The sequence below is a fragment of the Macaca thibetana genome, chromosome 9, assembly GCF_024542745.1.
Source record: "Macaca thibetana thibetana isolate TM-01 chromosome 9, ASM2454274v1, whole genome shotgun sequence".
Taxonomy (NCBI): Eukaryota; Metazoa; Chordata; class Mammalia; order Primates; family Cercopithecidae; genus Macaca; species Macaca thibetana.
In genome coordinates this window covers 296309-318558 of record NC_065586.1, presented here as the reverse complement: position 1 = coordinate 318558, position 22250 = coordinate 296309, and the positions used below count along the sequence as shown (strand labels likewise).

Sequence of the window (22250 nt, the reverse complement as noted above, 5' to 3'; positions counted from 1 at the left end):
TCCGCAGTCCTGTGCGGCGTGTTAGTGCAGTGAATGCTCTGGGCAGTGGTAACGCAGTGGTAAGTATTCGTGTATCTAGACATATTTAAACACAGAAAAGGTACAGTAAAAAGATGGTATAGAAGGTAAAAAAAAAAAGAAAAACAGCTGTGTAGGGTATTTCCCGTGACTGGAGCTGGCAGGAGTGGAGGTTGCCCAGGGGAGTCGGCGAGTTGGTGAGTAAGTGGCACCTGGACGTGAGGCCCGGACATGACTGCGCACTGTTGTGGCCTCTGTAAATACCAGATACTTCGGCTATACCAAGTTTATCAAATATGTTTTTAGCTCTTCAATAATAACTTAACCTTAGCTTACTGTAACTTTTTAACCTTAACATTTTAATTTTTTAAACTTTTTGACTCATCTATAAAAACACTTAGCTTAAAACACAAACATATTATACAACTGTACAAAAATAATTTATCTCTATAAGCTGCTTTCTATTAAATTTTTAAAAATGTTTTATGCTTTTGTTAAAAACTAATAGGCACACACATCAGCCCAGGCCTCTACAACACACATGCGCGCACACACGCACGCACGCACGGCTACCGAGGCCTCCACAACACACACGCACACAGCTGCGTAGGCCTCTGCAATACACATGCAGACACATGCACACACACACAGCTGCCTAGGACTCCACAGTCCACACATATACGCACACATCAGCCTAGGCCTCCACCACACACACATACCTGCATACACAGCTACCTAGGCCTCCACAACACACACACACACAGCTGCCTAGGACCCCATAGCACACATATACACACACATCACCCTAGGCCTCCACAACACACACACACACCTTCCTAGGCCTCCACAGGGCCAGAGTGTTCCATGTCACTGTCTTCCCCTCCACCTCTTGTCCCACTGGAGGGTGTTCAGGGACAATACGCGTACGGAGCTGTCACCTCCTAGGATAACAATAGCTTCTCCTGGAAGACCCTCCTGAAGGACCTGCCGAGGCTGTTTTACAATTTATTTATTTTTATATAAGTAGGAGGATGCTGTAAAATAACAAAGTACAGTAACTTCGTAAACCAGTAACACAGTTGTTTATCATCATGGTTAAGTACTAGGTTGTGTACATAATTTTATGTGCTCATCAGAAAGCTGATCCACCGTGCCCAAGTAGACTTCGTCCCCAAGATGCAAGGTTGTGTCATACGCAAATCAAAAAATGTGATGCATCATGTAAGCAGAACTGAAGACGTGATTGTACCTGCTGTGCTTTTATATGACTGGCAGCACAGGTTTGTTTAGACCAGTTACCACCACCAGCGCAAGTCATGTGTGCTGCCACGTCTCTAGGCAGTAGAAATTTTTCAGCTTCGTTATAGAATCATGAGACCACTGTTGTACATGGACCTGTCCTCGACCAAAGCATCGCTATCCTCAGGCATGCTAATTTTTTAATGTTTTGTAGAGATGGGGTCTTGCCATGTTGCCCAGGCTGGTCTTGAACTCCTGGGCTCAAGCCATCCTCCCACCTCAGCCTCCGAAAGTATTGGGATGATAGGCATGAACCACCACACCCAGCCTACAAAAACTTTTTTTTTAATTAGCTGGCTGTAGTGGTGTGTGCCTGTGGCCCCGCCTACTTGGGAGGCTGAGGTGGAGGCTCACTTGAGCCTGGAAGGTTGAGGTTGCAGTGAGCTGAGATCACACCACTACACTCTAGCCTGGTGACAGAACAAGACCCTGTCTCAAGAAATAAAAAGATTGCAACAGATTATAACACTTTGAGTAATATAGGAAATTTTCCAACTATTTAGATACATAGATGAACAAATGGAAAGCTTGATGAGAAGTGAGGATTTCTATAGTAGCCATCCACGAAGTAGTTAGAGGAAAGAGAGGCTTCACGGTGGAAAAGCATGAACCAGGTGGTCCAGGCAAACCTCAGTGGTGTTGAAGCCTGCAGCACATGGCGGGTGGGATGAGGAGAACAGCATCCGCGATACTCCTGCCAAAGACACCTGCCCTGTATCTCCCCATGTGGAAGCATCGGCCCCCCAAGTTAGGGGACTGACTGGACAATGCACCTGCCTAGAATCTTCCCAAAGCCTGGTGTCGTGAGAATCATGGAAACATCCAGAAACTGGCTCTGGGCAGAGGGAGGCTGAGAGCCGACCGCTTACTCACGGTGTGCCTGTGCAAACTGGACCCTTTTGCTTCAGAGGATATAATCGGGGACAGCTGAAGAGACTTGAATAGGGCCTGAGCTGGGACAGAAGGAATGTGTTGGTTTCTGATTTTGATCGCTTAGTTGTTTATGGAGGAAAATAGACTTGTTTGTTGGAAATTCCCGCTGAGGTGTCTGGGATTAGGCATCAGGTCAGTGACTCACCATCAGATAATCCAAGGGAGAGAGAATTATTTTAAATGTACTTGTAACTTTTCTATGACTTTGTGATTATTCGAAAGTTAAGTAACACAAATAATTTGTGTTCTCATCCTAAAGCTTTCTTCTGTCATAAAGTAGAGGATTGTTTATCTGAGAATTATGAATATAATGGGATTGTTTCAAAATACTTTTTAAGATTACACCTGTTTTTAAAAATTGTGTCAGCCCATATTCATGTATTGGAAAATTCAATATTATTAAAATGGTAGTTCTCTCCACATTGTTTTATAGGTTTAATGTAATTCCTATCGAAATCTTGGCAGGCTATTTTTTGGGGGTTTTTTGGAGCAGAAATTGATAATATCCTAAAGTGAATATAAGGGGCCCACAATAGTCAAAGCAGTTTTAAAATAAGATAACTAAATTGGAGAATTTGGAACTTCTCATTCCTGATTTCAAAAATGCTGCAGAGCTACAGTAACCAAAACAACATGGTACTGGCATAGAGACAGACTGAGATAGACTGATTATATATGACAAACAGAATTGAGAGTCCAGAAATAAACCCTTATATTTATGGTCAAATAATTTTTTAACAGAGTTACCTGAGCAATTCAATGAAAAGAGTTTTTCAACAATAGATGCTGGGAAATTTGGACATTCACATGAAAATGAAAAAAGATAAACCTTGACTCAACATCATAAGTTAGTTCAAGTGGATCATAGATCTGAATGTAAGAGCAAAAATTATAAAAATTTTAGAAAACACGAGTAAATTTTCATAATCTTGGGTTAGGCACAGAGTTCACTAAAGGTACGCTACATAAATACTGATAAATTGGACTTGAACAAAATTTAAAACTTTTGTATATCAAAAGACATGATTAGAAAGACAAGCCACAGTCTGGGGAAAAACATTTGCAAATTATAAATCTCATGAAGTACTTCAAAGCACCTATGTAATAAACTTTTTCCCTTTTTTTTTTTTTTTTTTTTTTTTTTTTTTTTTTTTTTTTTTTTTTTGAGACAGTCTTGCTCTGTTGCCCAGGCTGGATCTTAGTGGTATGATTTCAGCTCACTGCAACCTCTGCCTCCAAGGTTCAAGTGATTCTCCTGCCTCAGCCTCCCAAGTAGCTGGAGCTACAGACATACACCACCACGCCTGGCTAATTTTTTTGTATTTTTAGTAGAGAAAGGGTTTTGCCATGTTGACCAGGCTGGTCTCGAACTCCTGACCTCAAGTAATCTGCCCGCCTCAGACTCCCAAAGTGCTGGGGGTTACAGGTGTGAGCCACTGCACCCAGCCTATGTAATAAACTCTCAAAACTCAGAAACAAGCAACATAATTTAAACATGGGCAAGAGATCTGAATAGATATCTCACCAAAAGAAGACATACAAAGGACCGATCAGGACATGAAAAGATACCCAGCATTAATTAGGGAAATGTAAATTAAAACCACAGTGAGATGCCACTTCACACCCACTAGAATGCTGTCACCAAAAACACAGGAAAATAAAGTTGGAGAGCTCGTGTTTTCTGACTTCAAAACTTACACTGCGAAGCAACAGTAGCCAAGAAGGTGGAAAAACGAATTCTCATACATTGATAACGGGAATGTAAAATGGGGAGCCACTGTTTGGCATGATCTTAATTAAGCAGACTTGCTGCAAGACGCAGCAGCTGCCCTCCTAGGAGGAGGAAAAGCGAACGTCCACTCAAAGACTTGGTGTGAGTTCCCTGGAACCTCGGTCAACACGAGGAAACAATCCAGGTGCCCGCCAACAGGTGAACGAACAAGGGACGCCTGTCACATCCATAAGGTGGGTGTTTCTGTGCAGGATCAGCCCAGAAGCACCTGCTGAGGGAAGGAAGTGTGGCTGTGTGGTAGGCAGTGTCCAGAAAAGGCAAGTTTGTAAAAACAAAGTAGAGTGATGACAGTGGCTAGGGCTGGAAATGGGACTGACTGCAGATGGACACGGGATCCCTTTCAGGAGGTGGGAATGTTCTAGAGTGGTGACAATGTTACAACTCTTCAATTTTATTAAAAACCATTTAATTCTGTGCTTAAAATGAATGAAATTTAGGGTATGCAAAGTTTACCTAAATAAAGCTGATGGGTTTCTTAGAATAGGCCAGGCACAGTGGCTCATGCCTGTAATCCCAGCACTTTGGGAGTCCGAGGTGGGTAGATCACTTGAGGTCAGGAGTTCAAGACCAGCCTGGCCAACATGATGAAACCTTGTCTCTACTAAAAATATAAAAATTAGCTGGGCGTGGTGGCGGGAGCCTGTAATCCCAGTTACTCAGGAGCATTAGGCAGGAGAATCACTTGAACCCGGGAGACGGAGGTTGCATTGAGCCGAGAATGCACCACTGCACTCCAGCCTGGGTGACAGAGTGAGACTGTCTCAACAACAAAAAATAAAGTGCTTCACTGCAGTAACTGAAGTGTGTAGGGAGACCCTGGGCTGGATGGCATGCCTGCTGGCAGAGGGGGCACCACCGAGGACCCCCGGGTGAGGTGAACCTGTCTTGTTGAATTCCCAAGTTGGAAGAGTTTTCAGTTGTTGGTATGTTTTGTCAGGTTAGTAATCCGAAATCATCAAATTGCTAATGTACAAATGTATGTTACTTACCAAATGTCCATTTTTATTCTTTTTGAAGATCTAAAGAACAGCTCAGGTTCCCAACATTCTCAGAGAAGAATGTCTTCAGAATAAGCAACCTGCTCTTAAGTAGGTTTGTCTTGTCCATGGCAGAATTTATTGCCAGTGGCAAAAATCAATTTTGGCTAATACAGCAATTAACCAACATTTATCGTATTGAGTGAGATAAGGGCAAGTAGGAAATCATGAGTTGGGTTTTCTATTTGTTTCTGCTGTCAAGATTTGTTTTTTCTTAATGTTGACTTATTTATGGGGATGAGGAGGGAGGTGAAACTATATTTCGTTTTCACAAGTATATTTCAAATTCTCTAGCCAGGAATTCACACTGGGTACCCAAGCCCGTTTGTCTGCTGGCAGTTCTGACAGAGCGAATCATTAATGCTGATGTGTATTTTTGAGGAATCCACTTCCAGGGATACTTAGAAATGGTTAAAATGACTTTGGGCGTCCAAGGCAGGAGGATTGCTTAAACCTAGGACTTCAAGACCAGCCTGGGCAACATAGTGAGACCCCATCTCCACAGAAGAGTTTTAAATTAGCCCCTCATAGTGGCACGTGCCTGTAGCCCCAGATACTTGGGAAGTGGGAGGATCACTGAAGCCCATGAGGTCAGGGCTGCAGTGAGCTGTGATCGCACCACTGCACTCTAGCCTGAGTGACAAAGGAAGAGTCCGTCTCAGAAAAGAAGAAAAGAAGTGGTGAATATGGTAAATTTTATGTTACATATGTTTTACCACAGTAAAATTTTTAAAACTAAGACTAAATGGCCAATTTACAGCAGAGTAATAATTCGAGGCCTCATATTCACCCCTTATGTGCCTAACCCTGTTCTCCAAGGATTCAACCCTTGAAAAGGTCACTATTTGCTATAAAGTCATCCCTCGGTGTCCACAGCGGAGATGGGTTCCGGGACCCCGTAGGTACCAAAAAGCGAGGATGCTGAAGTCCCTGACATAAAATGGCATTGTATGTGCACATCACCTGTGCACTTCCTCTCTCATGATTTAAATAATTTCTGGATTACTTGTAATACCTAAGACAATGTAAATGCTCTGTAAATAGTTGTACTGTGTTGTTTATTCAATAGTGACAAGAAAATCTACGAGTTAGGTATAGACGCAGGTTTTTTCATGAACATCTTTGATTCATGGTTGAAGCCAGGGGTGAGGAACCCACAGACACAGAGGGCTCTCTGTCCTTTTGAAAAGAATAAATCAAGCTTTGGAAAAGAGAATGAGGAAAGAAATGGAAAATTGCCCAAAAACGCTTTTGTCACATTTGCCAAAGAGTAGTTTTTCATACTAAGGGTCCTGTTTGAAATAAATTTTGTTAGCCAACTTAATTTCCTTACATTTATTTAGTTGGATTCCCTTATAAACAATTATGAAAATTTCTAAATGAGATTGGCCACATTAGAGAACTGGCTTTAGTATTATAGCATAGTAGTTAACAAGGCCTAACTTGTTAATCATAGTGCTATTTCACTGGTAAAATTTTGTGTAGGCCTCTTGTGGCGGCTCATGCCTGTCATCCTAGCACTTTGGGAGGCCAACACAGGAGGAGCACTTGAATCCAGGAGTTTGAGACCAGCCTGGGCAACATGACGAAACCCTGTCTCTACCAAAAAAAAAAAAAAAAATTAGGCGTGGTGTTGTGCACCTGTAGCCCCAGCTACTCGGGGGCTGAGGTGGGACGATGGCCTCAGCTTGGAATGCGGAGGTTACAGTGAGCCCAGATCACACCACCGCACTCCAGTCTGGGTGACAGAATGAGACCCTGTCTCCAAAAAAAAAAAAAAAAAAAAAAAAAAGGTGTAGGTTGGGCATGGTGGCTCATGCCTGTAATCCCAACACTTTGGGAGGCCCAGGCACATCTTACATGGCCACAGCAGGAACAAGAGAGGATTGCTTGAGCCCAGAAGTTCAAGACGAGCCTGGACAACATAGACCCTACCACTGGAAAAAAAAAAACAAGCATGGTGGTGTGCACCTGTGGTCCTGCCGACTCAGGAGAGGCAGGAGGATCGCTGGAGCCCAGGAGTTTGAGGTGACAGTGAGCTATGATTATACCACCGTACTCTAGCCTGGGCAACAGAACGTTCTTACTAATTTTTAAATCTTAGAACGTGATTTATCTGGGATATGTTATTTTAATGTATGGCATCTATTAATGTGAATTCATAGTAGTAAAAAAAACCATTAAAAATGTAATTTTGACAAGTTGTTAAATCCACACTTACCCCATCAATTGATGATAAATTAAAATATGTAACCTATCACTGCTTCATTTCTCTAAATTTATTCTCTCATATGAAGGTAAAATTAATGGTTATATTTTCTCTCTTCTGTTTGGTGATTTGTTGGGATCATTTTTAAATAAAAATCTGAACTTAAAAAGATTGAGTGACTAACTTTACTTACCATAATTGTCTTTTTTTCACCCTGGCTGTCAGTTTTCTAAACCACGTATAGGCCTACTCTTTCTTAAATTGCTGTTTGGTAAATATTTTAGGTTCTGTAGTCTCTATACTATCACTCATCTCAAAGCTGCTAGAGACAATATTTAAACAAATGAGTGGTGGTGGCTGGCCCTGTTCCAATAAAACTTTATTTACAAAAACAGGAAGTGTCTGTAGTTTGCCAGCTCCTGTTCTGAAGCTAGACTTTTTTGGACCAAAATTTGAACCGTGTTTTCTACTAAGAGGATCCAGTTTGCTGATGTCGCAGGTCTGAGAGATGTCACAGTTCTGAGAGACGTCAGAGCATCACAGCATTCAGTAGTCTTAAATGTGTGTTCAAAGTGGTAGTAACTGCCTCATGATTCTGTAGTACATATTTGCTTTTCAGAAGGCTTTCATGTGAACATGGTTGCAGTTTGTAGCGTTGGTTTTACTGTCCCCTTCTACAGATGGCAGCACAGGCTGTTCTAAGTCCTCCTCTTCCTTGGAGTCAGTGCTGCCCTGAGCCCTCCAGCCTTGCTGAGCTCCCATCCTGACAGCCTCCTCTTTCTCTGCAGTGTGTATTCTGGGCACCAGTCCATCCTGATCCCACCCTCCGAGCTTGAAACCAACCCCGCCTTGTGGCTTCTCGCCGTGAGTCAGTACAAAGTCCGAGACACGTTTTGCTCCTACTCTGTGATGGAGCTGTGCACCAAGGGGCTGGGCTCGCAAACAGAGTCCCTTAAGGTAAGCAGCTCCCTTGGCAGCTCAGCGCCCCGCGAGCCCACAGGGACTTGTTTCTAAGAAGGCACGTCTGTGATTGGGTGAAGTTAAAACAGTCCTCCAAAAAAAAAGCCTGGGTTTAATCTAATGTCACCTGAAGCTTGCAAACTGCCTTTATATGAAAATGTTTTTAACGTGAATATTTCCCCACGACCACAGACAGTAACAAACCAGAATGTAAAATATTTTCAATGCCAGTCATTCCTCTGGGTCTACTTGAAAGATCCTAAATTTGATTTTTTTGTTGAGTGGATTCAGTGTTTTGAAGTGTTCGGTGTTCAGAAGCTCTGAGGTCACTGATGTTAACTTGTTCTGATACTGGTATTTAAGAAGGTAGGTTTGAATTTAGCCACTCACTTTTGTTTTTCCTGGAGACCCTGATTTGTGGGTCTGGACCCTAAGCTCAGTTCATTTTACAATTAAGTTAACAGTGTTGTGTTTTGTTTTTAAGTAACTGCCATTATGTAAGAATAATGGTATTTCCCTCCATTTAAACCAATGATGTTTTGATAGGTATATCTTCATGGTAAATTAAGTAGTACTTAGCTCCAAGTAACTAGGAGGGAATAATCATATGACCAGTTTTGACTAAATTTCAACCGACTTTGTACTGTTTGGATTGTGTGTCTGTCTTCGTATATACATGGATTGTGTTTGTGTTTGTGGCATCCACAGACAGATCAATAGTGCAACAGTACATTTATCCGTCCTGCATTGTTTTCCTAATGCATAAAGCTTGAACAGGAAAGCAAAACTCAAGATAACGTTATGTAATATAAGTAATTGTACAATCATTTTGAGTTCTATATTTATATAGGAAAAAGTTACACAGCATTATTCATGTTCATCTATATTGTATTAAAAAGTGAGTACATTTTCATGACCTTCCTGTGGGCACATACATAAATAACCAGAATAAATAATGGCATAGTTGAGGGTCACTACGTATTCATTTCATCCTTACAATAGCTCTTTAAAATAGGAGCCCTTATTGTCTCCATTTTAAAGCTAAGGAACTTACATCACAGAGAAATTAAGCGACTTCTCCAGGTTCTTAGGTTGAACGAACCTGGAGCCAAATTTATAATCTTTGGCTTCAGACCTGCTATTGCAGCTGCATGTGCTTTACCTCTCAGACATGAGCGCGTGTGAATACGTGATTTGTATTCCCCAGACTTGAGTTTTTCTTGTTTACCTCTGTGCAGTCGTGTCTGTGTGCTCAGCACGAATGTTGAAGTCAGCTAGAGCTGTGTGTCCTCCTTGCTCAGGACGCTTGTCAGTGGTCCGTGGGCTGAGGCTGCCTGGAAAGGGCTTGAAGGACCTGACGGCTGGGGTTTTGGTGGCTGCCCTCTTAGCAGCTCTGGCTTCCACTCCAAGACAGTCATTCACGGTTCGCCTTCACATTCACAAGCCGTTCCTATCACTCCCTTGTGTTCCCTCTTGGCCCGGGCAGTGCCACAGAGTGAGCTGTGCTTAACTCCTTGAAATCCTTGTATGACTTTTGCTGTTGTGCTCAGCTGACTGAATTTGGTGTGGAAACTGAGATGTTCTTAATCTTATGCTTACTGTAGAAACAGACACGCTGAGAGTGAGAATAAATTCTTGGTGTAATGGGGCATAAATGGAGCACTGTCTATGAAGTCTAAAAATTTAGGTTTATGTTCCTACATATTAAAATGCAGGTTTTCAGGCTGGGTGTGGTGGTACATGCCTGTAGTCCCAGCTACTTGGGAGACCACAAGGTGGGATGGTCACTTGAGCCCAGGAGTTCAGCTCCCCTGGGCAGCATAGCAAGACCCCATCTCTTTAAAATATGTAGATTTTCCCCATTCCTCTCCAGTGTGTGTTCTGGTACATCCACGCCCAGAAGAATGTATCAAATGCCTCTCCTTTCCCGAACTGCCTTTAATCGTCTCATCCAGGAAGTTGCTTTTCCTCAGCCTGTCTCCTCATCACAGTTCTTGCTGTGGCTCCAGGCGGCTGTTTGTTCATCAGTTGAATAGCTGTGTGAGTGCTTTTTCACCACTGTGGGTTTGTTACATTAACGAAGTGGACACAGGCGGCCCTGGAAAGGCATCGTCGTGTTGAGTTTTCCAGTGTTTATGTGGGGATCCGAGGGAAGGCGTCTCCGGCTCACTCCAAGCTCAGCCGGCCCGTGGGGGCTGACTTGGTTTCTCTGTCGTTATCTCCAGGCACGAGGGCTGGACTTGTCCCGAGTGAGGACCTGCGTGGTCGTGGCGGAAGAGCGGCCACGGATCGCGCTCACACAGTCGTTCTCAAAGCTGTTTAAGGACCTGGGCCTTCACCCGCGGGCCGTCAGCACCTCGTTCGGTTGCAGGGTGAACCTGGCGATTTGCTTGCAGGTGAGATTCGCCGACATCACGGTGCGGAGCTGGAAGCTCCCGGGGTGGGCACGGCCGACTGGCTCCAGGCGTCTCCCTGGGCTGATGCTCAGCTACCTTCAGAAGAGATCTTTCAGTCACACGCATGCGGTTGGTGCAGATATCTGTGTTTTTACACTACAGTCTGCGTTCGTATCCATATTCATAACAAGCATTCATAGCCCTTACTGTGTCCTGGAACATTGTAACTTTTGTGACAGGAGGAACAGTTTGTCCAGACTTCTGCTGTCGGACTTTTTAAAGATTAGATACTAGACAGATCAAGAAACCAGTCCCGGCCGGGCGCGGTGGCTCACGCCTGTAATCCCAGCACTTTGGGAGGCCGAGGCGGGCGGATCACAAGGTCAGGAGATCGAGACCACGGTGAAACCCCGTCTCTACTAAAAATACAAAAAATTAGCCGGGCGCGGTTGTGGGCGCCTGTGGTCCCAGCTACTCGGGAGGCTGAGGCAGGAGAATGGCGTGAACCCGGGAGGCGGAGCTTGCAGTGAGCCGAGATCGCGCCACTGCACTCCAGCCTGGGCGACAGAGCGAGACTCCGTCTAAAAAAAAAAAAAAAAAAAAAAAAAAAAAAAAAAAAAAAAAAACTAGTCCCTCGAAGTACTTGGTCTCATGTGTGCAGACGATCTCTGTAGGAAGAACTTAATTACATTGAGCAGGTTCTGGGATTTGCTGCTGCAGTGGCAGTGTAGAAACAGCAAAGCTGCCCTTGTGCGAAGCGGGCGTACGTGAAGGGGCTCTGGCAAGACCGCCTTGCATTAACAGTGGCTGACGAGCCCCAGGCAGAGCTGCAGATCTGGTTCCTGGAAGAGTAAGGGCTCCCCTCTCCGCGGGTGCTGGTGAGGCAAATGGTTGGCGGGCGTCACCTCCACCTCCCTCTCTGCCCACCTGCTGTCCTACTTGTGGTCCCAGAGTGATTGCTTAAGGTTGCTGCTGGGTGAGCCTCTGAAGGCTCCGTCTGCGCTTTTCATGCCTGTCTAGGTGCTTGGAGTTAGCCACTAGGTCAGAGGAGGGAACCTCCTCTCTGCCCAGGATCATTTCAGAAAAAGTACCTGCAGAAAGGTTTTCTTGATTTTCTTTTTTCTTTTTCTTTTTTGAGACACGGTATCACTCTGTCACCCAGGCCGGAGTGCAGTGGCATAATCACGCATACTCGCGGCTCTCTGCAGCCTCGACCCCCCCCCCCCCCGCCCCCGCCCCCAGGCAGGCTCAAGCAACCCTCCCACCTCAGCCTCCCGAGTAGCTGGGACCGCAGGTGCCCACCACCACACCTGGCTAATTTTTGTATTTTTTGTAGAGACAGGGTTTCACCATGTTGCCCAGGCTGGTCTTGATCTCATCAACTTAATGATCTGTCTGGCTTGGCCTCCCAAAGTGCTGGGATTACAGACTGAGTCACCGCACCTGGCCTTTTTTTTTTAAATTTTCATACATGGGATGTTCCTTGCTTCTGTCTTCCTTCTCTCTTAATTATTACGATAGCTTCATTTTTAAGAAATTATAAATTACCAAATTGCTCTCAAGAGTCAGGTAAACCTTGTCCTATGGTTAAAATTAATACCCTTTTCTAAGAGGTCATCTGAAGAATTAGATTTATCTCACCAACCTAGTTCTTAAAATATTGAAGTTTTCTCTCCCTATTCACCTTTTTCTGTTCCTCATAAATGTCTATCACCATCGATCCCATTAGGAGAAACAGGAAATGCAGAAGTCGGCTTCTTAAATCAGTTCAGCAATAGTGTGATGTCCCACTTGTCTCTGCCCACCAGTGACAGGGACCCCCGGGCAAGAGCAAATCAGTGATTTGTGAGAGACGGGCACTGGCCACGGCCAGGCTGCTGCTTCTGGCTTTGTCTCTTAAAATGTCGGGGTGGGGCTGAAGGGAGAAGAGCAGAGAGTAACCCTTAGCACTGCGCCCTCCAACAGGTGACAGAGTTCAACCTGTGTTGCAAAATTGGCCTCTTGTAGAGTACGTACATTTATTTTCTTCTTTACTTTTTCATTTATTATTTATTTCTATCCACTTGGATCCAAAATGGTTTTTTTCTGTTTTGGTTTTGTTTTGTTTTTTTGTTTTGAGATGGAGTCTTGCTCTGTAGCCCAGGCTGGAGTGCAGTGGTGCGATCTTGGCTTGCTGCAAGCTCCACCTCCCGGGTTCACGCCATTCCCCTGCCTCAGCTTCCCCAGCAGCCGGGACTACAGGCGTCTGCCACCAGGACTGGCTAGTTTTTTGTATTTTTAGTAGAGATGGGGTTTTGCCATGTTAGTCAGGATGGTCTCGATCTCCTGACGTCATGATCCGCCCGCCTTGGCCTCCCAAATTGCTGGGATTACAGGCGTGAGCCACTGCGCCTGGCCCCAAAATGTTTTAAGATGGTTTACAGGGAAGGAGTACGCTCAGTGGGAGAAGATAAAATACACTAAAAATGAACAAAAACATGGAGGTGAAAGAAAAAAATTGCAGGAAAGTGACGGCCTGAAGAACAGTTGGCGTGCTGGTGTTTCCGCGAGGCTCTGAAGTGTGCCACCGGCCTTACCTCAGCACCAGGGCGGGGCCGGACACGTGCTGGATGTTGAATGAATGTGCCCTGTGAGAGTGCTGAGCCCAGTTCTGTATTCTTAATGGGAAATAGCAATATGTTCTTGTACAGAAGACAAGTTCATCAGTATGACCGCTGAGTCAAAATTCAATATTGCTAATCATGGGTCGTGGCACTATTTTGCAATCTTGGCAGCATCTTTAAGCATTTTTGTCCATGTTCAGTTTTCTGCTTGACCTATTCATAACTCCTTTCGGTCAGCATTTCCTTATCTGAATAGTATTGGAAAATAGTTGGAAGTATCCAAGTGTCTACTAGCAGAAATTAAATTTATGTACAAAGCAATGCAGGCTCACCTCCCCTTGCCTGAAGCTTTGAGGGCAGGTGCGCTTCAGAATTAGGTTTCTGGCTTTGTGAGAGGTGACGTGGCACAGATGCCATGCATGATGCCACAGTTCAGTATCACATGTGCCAGTGTTCCTGCAGCAGGGAAGGGCAGGAGACCCAGACTTAAAGGGGCTCATGTCAGCCTAGGTCAAATTTTACTACAAAGAAACTTAAGACAAAGTTTGTGCCATCATCAAACATTTCTCATAGTGAGATGGACAGTAGGCATGTAGGTAATTTTTTCAGGAAGCGACTCATTCTTAGTAAGTGAGCAGTGAGAGGCTAGAGTGCCATGGACATGGGGAGGCATTCTGGGGGAGGGCGGTCAGGAACACTTCAGCAGAGCACACTGGAAGGGCGGAGCCATTCAAAAGTCCAGTGAAGGCAACCGTAAGTGAAAAGGCTTCAGGCAGAGCTGGTCTTTGGAAACACTCATTTACTGGAATTTTTGCAAAATTTTACATGTTGGTGATAGCAAACAAGCAGAGCGGGAGAAGCCCAGGATCCAGAGGCGGAAACCACCTCTCGCTGCCTGGCTCTCCACAGAGTAAATGTACACTGAGTGCTTACGAGTGGTAGTAAGGAAAGCCTGAAATGTTTCTGAATTTTGTGTACTTTGAATTTATTTTTCTTTATACAAGAATATTTTAGAAAACAAAATCAGAAAATATACTTTAGCTTATAAATAACACTCATAAACCCATCTACCCTGAGATGATCACAATTATTTGATGTAAAAAATAAAAAACAAAAAATTAAGATACTCCCAAAATTCCAAACCTTGTACCTAAATATTTAAAGATATTGACAAATGTAGTTTTCAGTTTGAAGCAACAGCATTGTGAATGAGTATGGAAGCTGGGGGTGTCTGCCCTCAGACTGACTACATTCTAACAGCGCTGGTTTCCCGACCGGAGCCCCGCGCCCCTGACTGACTGCGTTCTCGCAGCGCTGTTTTCTCCTGGCTTCGCTGGAGCCCCCGCAGGCCTTCCCTGCCTGTGTGCTCTGGTGGAGGAAGCCTGATGGAGTGAGGAAAGAGTTTTGTCTCCAGGAGACAGGGAGCAAACTCAGCAAGGAGCATTGTCCAAAAGAGAGAGGGAGCCGCACCCGTGTGCAACAGGGCTTAGGAGGCGTCAGGGTCAGAGGGGGTCCTGGTCTTCAGGGAAGGCTGAGCTGCGCAGTTCATGAGTATTATTACTGCAGGATTTAAAGGCCTTTCCGGTGCTACTGAGCAGTGCTGCATCCTCAAGGGGGAAGCCGCGTGCAGTTTTACCAGTGCTGACTTGGCACCCGGACAGGCACTTTTTAAAACATACCTGATACACGAAACGTTACAGGTGTACAGAGACACACTGGGCATTTGTTTTTACTTTGCAAAAATCGGCTCCATCAGTGGTGCTCTGGTCCTCCCACCATCCAGCCCCAAGCATCTGCCTCCCCTTGGTGCAGTTTTTCCTAAGCCACTTTCTCATGCAGTCTTTCCTAAGCCGCTTTCTCATGCAGTTTTTCCTAAGCCGCTTTCTCATGCAGTCTTTCCTGCTTCTGCTTCGTAACCCGGACACTGTGCTTGGCCTGGATGGACTCTCCTCTGCCCTTGTCCTGCTTCTCCGCGTGGGTCCCCTCCATGGGGCCTTCTCCACCTCTGTCAGCTGCAATGCTCTCTTTCCTCTGAATTGCCAGCGTACTTCGTTCTTCCTCCTTTGCACTTTCCACCTGCTTTATAGTTATTTATCAACATATGCATGTCTCTTCTGCTCTGTGAGTAGCTGTGTTACAGAACACAGTTTTTTCTTTGTTGTTGTAGTTATTGTTTATAGAGACAGGGTCTCACCGTGTTGCCTAGGCTGATCTTGAACTCCTGGCCTCAAGTGACCCTCCCACCTCAGCCTCCCAAAGCACTGGGATTACAGGCGTGAGCCACCACAATCAACCAAGAGCACAGTTTTACAAAAGAATCTCCCTCCCTGAGTGTCCAGTGCCATCTCACATCATCACAGGCACTTCTTGATGTTGTATACATTTTGTGAAAGCACTGATATTTGATTCTGGGGTTTTTTGTTTGTTTTGGGAGATGGAATCTTGCTCTTGTCACCCAGGCTGGAGGGCAATGGCATGATCTCAGCTCACTGCAACCTCTGCCTCTTGGGTTCAAGCAATTCTCCTGCCTCAGCCTCCCAAGTAGCTGGGATTACAGGCACCTGCCACCTGCCACCTCGCCCAGCTAATTTTTGTATTTTTAGTAGAGACGGGGTTTTGCCATGTTGGCCAGGCTGGTCTCAAACTCCTGACTTCGTGATCCTCCTGCCTCAGCCTCCCAAAGTTGATTCTTTTAACTGCCAATCTGTGTAATAAATACAATTTACATTAGAGAAATTAAACATATACTTACTTGACTAGAGTATAGTCTCCCGTGGAAAATGACTTGGCATGATGAATTTTCTCTAAAATGAACCCCTGGTGTGAATCTTCACCAGCTAAAACGACATCTGTTAACTGTTCCTTGCAAGTGAAAACCCAGGGTTTACTATTCTTCAACCTTCTAACAGCATTTTCATCTCAAATAGGAAGTCTGGGGCTTGCACCTTAAGAGACATTCACACCGGAAAAATACATTCTTTAGTCATTGCATTGGACCGTTGGATTCAGACAGCGTCTAGTTAGGTCTGACTGTTAGATTCAGACAACGTCTAGTTAGGTCTGACCGTTGGATTCAGACAGCGTCTAGTTAGGTCTGACTGTTGGATTCAGACAGCCTCTAGTTAGGTCTTCCCATGCTCCTTAAGGGCCCTTTCAGTCATTTGAAGATGAGAGATGGAGGCCCTGAGAAGTGAACTTTCCTAATTGACAAAGCTAGGAGGTAAAAACAGAACAAAATTTAGAAGTAAAAGCTATTTGTTACTCTTAGGAGTAACATTTCCCAGAATCTTTAGCTGTAAAAATGACTTTAAAACAATTTGAATTTATTGAATTTATGATAAAAGTGGACATTAGAAAGATCAAATTATGACTTCTGTGTTTAATTAGCTTTCACATAAATTTCTTTTAGTATTATTAGAAGGTGTCATTTATTACTTGGAAATATATTTCTCACAGCCACAATTACTCTTCAGAAATGTAAACTGGAAGGTCTCTTGTTGCATTAGATTTAGAGAGATTGTTCACTGTAACAGAAAAATTAGCATCCTCCTTCTAGTAGAAGGGAAGAAAAACATGAGGTCTTCTGTTTTCCAAAAGAGACCTCAGTTGTTTATTTACTAGGAAAAAAACATCAACAGAAACTTTGATTTTTATTATATAGAAAAATACCTGATTTATCTAAGAGGGCAGCTTTATTATAAGTAGCTTTGTGGGATTAAATCAATAGTAACTATTGCAGTGACCCTTAATTCTTGAAACTCACACAACGAAAGAGAAATACAGCCACCCTAGTAATAGAAAGAGTCATGGATTGTTGAAAGAAGTGAGCCGGGCATGGTGGCTCACACTGTAATCCCAGCACTGTGGGAGGCTGAGGCGGGTGGATCATTTGAAGTCAAGAGTTCAAGACCAGCTTGCTCAACATGGTAAGACCCTGTCTCTACTAAAAATACAAAAATTAGCCAGGTTCAGTGGCACACATCTGTAATCCAAGCTACTCGGGAGGCTGAGGCAGGGAAATCGCCTGAACCTGGGAGGTGTAGGTTGCAGTGAGCTGAGATCGTGCCACTGTACTCCAGCCTGGGCGATGGAGCAAGACTGTATCAAAAAAAAAAAAAAAAAAAAAAAAAAAGGAAAAGAAATGTGGAAGGCTCAGGAGATGATGTAAATCTTAAGTAATTCTCAAAATAAAGTTATAATAAGACTTGCATTAACTTGAGCTCTCAGTTTCCTTGTCCCCCTACACTGCTTTTAGGTGAAGGAAATAAATAAGGTGCTGTTGGGGATTTTGAAAGCCTCAGGGAATGAGCCACCGTCAGCAGGAACTTCACGCCCTCTCCTGCTACACGGCGTCCCAGCCAGTGCTGGGGATCATGGAAACCGTCTTCCAGGTACCTTGCACATCAGTCAGCTTTCTGACCTGTAAGCAATGGAAACCTCCTTTGGCAATTTGAGGTACCAATAGGTGGCTCTCAGAACCACCAAGGGAGTAGGACCAGCGTTGGGACCCTGCGTCTAGGAGCCGCTTGTGCAGTAGCATGTTCTTGTGAGGAGAACATGAAGTCTGCACTGCTGACCTTGTTCGTGAACACGAGACTTCCCCACCAGCATGGCATTCCCCAAACCTGGATCATGTCAGGACACCTTCACTGCCGACAGCAAGAGCCCAATTGCTTTGTCCTGTAAATGGATGCAACTGGTTAGTCATCTCCCCACACCCTAGCTTCCAGGAAGGCTGGGAAGGGGACTTCTGGTATTTTTACTTCCTGTAGAGCCACAAGGGCTCTGTATCCAAACAGGACTCAAAAAGTGGAGTTCTCCTGATACAGGAGGAAGGTAGAGATGTACGGTGACTAAACTGTGACAGCTGGTGGCTGCTCCCGCCCCTCCCTTTCGCTGCCCAGCATCGCTGCATTCTCGTCCTGCCCTCATGCTCTCCACAGCCCTAGGAAACCACCGTGATGCAGCTGCTGCTTTTACATCTACTCAGGCACTCGCCCTTCATGCAAAGGGGAAACAAGCCAAAGCCTCTGGAATTACCATGACCAGCGTCAAACCCACGGCTTTCTAGGTGATGCCTCCTCTTCCTCCATTTCCATCACTGGCATTCTGTGACCTACAGATGGAATTGTAAAATTTACAATTGAGGGATGGAGAGAGAAAAGAGGAGGAACATTCAAATTCTTCTACCAGTGTTTTTGGATGTCTCACGTGCCCTAGGCGCTGGTGGACACTGCACTGAACAGATAATCATGGGGATCTGCAAGTTGCTAAGTGAGTCTTTCCATCTGTCTCCAGGAATGTTGGAATCACCACCAGAAGAGTCTTAGGGACCCAGGAGATCGTGAAGAGGGTACGAGGGGTTAACTCCACAGCCTCAAGTGTTCGCCTGGCTTTCAGCGAGGGATTCTCTGTCACAGTCACAGAACATTCCTGGCTTTTAGTCTGTGTCTTGAACCAAAAAACAAGAATCTGAGTTCATCATTCAGTCAGTACAACAAAACAGTCATGCTGCGTCCGTCTGGGTGCTTTCATCTGCTCTGTGACTCGGCAGCCCCTAAGCTAAAGCCTTCCCAGGCCCTCTCTCTCAAGTGTCAGAGCACGGCATCCAGGCTGCCAGCCTCATGGTGCTTCCTGCACAGCTGCTCAGCCCTGCTGTGCCACTCAAAGCAGAAATAGGCAATATGTAAATGAGCAGGCATCGCCGTGCTTCAGTCAAACTTTATGAAAGCCAGTGTGTGGTGCTCCTGATGACCAGTTTGCTGGTGGGTGGCCTGAGCTGGGTTCACACTGTCTGTGGCCCCCACCCCACCAGTAATCCATTCCAGAGCCCCCCGTTTCCTGACAGTCTGTCACCTGCATCAACGCCTGATGACAACATCCAGATCCATCCATTGGATGCCAAACATAGAAACAAGCTCAATGTGATTTTTGCAAATTTTTTGAAGGTTTCTGAATTCCATTTTTTATTGAGATGTAGAAGTCACAAGAGACTCTTGTTCCGACCATAACCATCGGAACAATCTGGTTAATACACAGATTCATCGTTTTTAAGATCCATCAGAGAGTTGAAGACTCAAATGTAAACGAATTAAATTTCTTCCGAGGAGAAAAGAGACCTGTATGTGGCTTTTCCCATGGCAGAGGAACCAGGAGAAAGAATTTACCATAAAAAATGATAAAGCAAAAGGTTTCTGAACTTTTTAAAAAACATAAATGGCAGTATCTGGTTAGCAAGGTAGATGAGAATCCCAGGGGAGCCCTAAAAGTGGATCCATTTTCTCTGAGGCACTCTGGACCTTTAGTGTGCAAAAGGCAGGGGCTCCTGAGGGCTGGGAGGTGAGCAACAGAGCCCTGGCTACCCCTCCAGGGCGGCCCGGATCACCCAGCAGAGCCCTGGCTACCCCTCCAGGGCGGCCCGGATCACCCAGCAGAGCCCTGGCTACCCCCTCCAGGGCGGCCCGGATCACCCAGCAGAGCCCTGGCTACCCCTCCAGGGTGGCCCAGATCACTGTGGGAACTCCACTCACGCTTCAACAACGGAAGTGGGATGAGGGCATAGCACATCCCTCTGCAGCGCCCTTGCCCTTCACCATGTGTAATATATTTGCCTTCCAAAGGTTGGGGGTGTGGCAGTGGAATAGAAGAAGCTGGGGGTGAGACTGAAGAGAGAATCACCCAGTTACCTGAAGAGCCAACAGCGAAGCGGTGGGCGGAGTCTCCTGCCGTTTGGAAAGCAGGTCCTCGCCATGAAGCATAGACGACTTCCAGGGTCAGTGTCGGGCCCAGCATCCGGGTCCTGCCCATAGACTTGTAAATTCTTTTCTGGGGATAAATGTTATTTAATATTTACTGTTCTTTAAAATACAGTTTTCGTTGTTCATAAAACATTGTGTTATATAATCAAAATTTAAAAGAGCTGCAAAGAAGCAAGAGAATTGGACTCATGTTCATGAGAGGAGACGGCCCCTAAAACAGTCAGTAGAAGAGACATGCTGGAATTATCAGAGACTTTGGAATAGCTGTGATAGGTGAGGCCAGGAATTTGTTGAAAAGGTCTACAACATCTATGAAGAGGTGAGGGGTATTGCAGAAGGATAAAAACTATGAAAAAAACAAAATGGAAATGCTGGAAATGAAAATTAGTATTGGAAATAAAATTCCCGTGGTTTAATAGGAGACTAGATACAGTAGAGGAAAGACTCATTGAATGAACTTGAAGTCTGACCAATAGAAATGACCTAAGCATAAAACAAGGAGAAAAGGCATGAAAATACAGTGGAACAGAGTGTCTGAGACCCATGGGTCTAACATACCTGTAGTGATCGGAGCCCCAGCAGGAGTGGGTGAGAGAAAATGGGGCAAGAGAACAATTTGAAGAACTATGGCCAGGAGCGAAGGGAAGAATCAACACAAAGATTCAGGAAGCTCAGTGAACTCCAGGCAGAGTAAATGAGAAGAACCACACCCAGACACATTGTTGTCCAAACACTGAAAGTCGATGGCAGAGTCGATCTTAAAGCCCCTGCAGAAATAAAGCTAAGTAGGGGCAAGTAATAAAAACAACACTGAGTTCTCATCAGAAATGCTGGAAGCAGGAGATCCTTCAGAATGGAAGAGAAAAGCAGATACTTAGCCAACCTAGAGAATCCATCAGCAAATACGCATCACAAGAAATAGTAAGAATGTCTCAGGATGAAAACAAATGATGGCAAAATGAAGCCCAAATTTTTAAGAAGAAATGAAGAACACTGAAAAGAGTAAATACAAGAAAATGTTTTAGAATCTATCAATATGTAGACATGTAAATATTTTTTAGTTTGTTTTAAAAGTATTAACCGTTTAAAAATATGAACTGCTGAGGTGTTCATAATGTGTGTAGGAATAACAGATGAGACAACAGGAAGTCGGGCCCTGGAAATGCACCATTGCAAGAATCTTCATTTTCATAATGCATAACACCATGTGAAGATAAAATGCAATAAATCATGCAAAAAATACACAGAGGGTAAAATGAAATACCACAAATATTCTTTCTATTCATGAGAAAAGGAGGCAGGAAGGGAGGAACAAAGAACAAAAGGGACGAGTAAAGAACCAACAGCAATCGCGCCAATAAGGACGTGAAAAGTAGATGAACTGTGGATGACGTGATTGCTGAGGTTGGAATGTCTGTGTCCCCCCCTCCAAACCATCTATGTCGAACTATAATCCCTAACGCAGTAATATAAGACACGAGGCCTTTAGAAGGTGATTAGATTATGAGGATGGAGCCCTCATGAATGAGACTTCCGCCCTAAAGGAGCATCTTCATCCACTCTGCAGGTGCCTCGATCCGGGATTTGCTGGACTCCAGAGCTGTGAACAGCCTGTTACCTAATCTAAGGTATTTCACAGCAGGGGGTAGCAGATGAGCACAGACCCAGCCTTGTCCTGGTGCCTTCCCGTGCCCAGGAGAGGCGGACATTGGCCACAGACCCTGTGAAGGATGGCATCCAGCTGCTGGGTGATCTGGTGCAGCACAGGGAGGCCAACCTCCCTGTCAGGCTTCTTTAAGGGAATGCTGGCTGGTGCCGAGTTAAGAAAGATGAGTTAGCGGTGATGAGAGTGCGGAGGGAAGAGCACTCTGGCCAGGGAAGCTGAGCTGAAGCCCCTGCAACTTTGGAGGGGTCAGGAAAGATGGGAAGAGGCCAGGGTGGCCAGAGAGGGAGGACGACAGAAGGCTGCACCAAGCGCAGGTCCTTTTCCCAAGATCAGTGGGAAATTGTTAGAGTGCTTAGGGCAGGGACCTGTCATATTTAGCTAATCGTTTTGAAACGATCACTTGGAGTACATCATGAAGGCTTCTCTAAGCCGGTGACATTTCCACAGCCCCCACATTTTAATGCAAATAGAGAAATTCTTTTGGAAATAGGAGTACAAAGAGGTAGTCAAATTTTTGTGTCATTTTCCCTTTCAATTTGAAGAGTGTCATTTGCCTGGAGACATACAACCTAAGCTTTT

The 22250-nt window shown here is 44.9% G+C and overlaps 1 protein-coding gene across 2 annotated transcripts in view; it reads left to right on the top strand.

Moving 5' to 3' along the window:
- The window catches only part of DIP2C (disco interacting protein 2 homolog C), an 840898-nt gene that overhangs the window by 780323 nt on the left and 38325 nt on the right, over positions 1 to 22250 (top strand). For both annotated transcript variants that reach the window (XM_050805453.1, XM_050805454.1), the window contains 2 exons: positions 8077 to 8245; positions 10474 to 10644. In XM_050805453.1, the coding sequence (XP_050661410.1) occupies positions 8077 to 8245; positions 10474 to 10644 (340 nt within the window). The remainder of the gene's footprint in view (positions 1 to 8076; positions 8246 to 10473; positions 10645 to 22250) is intronic.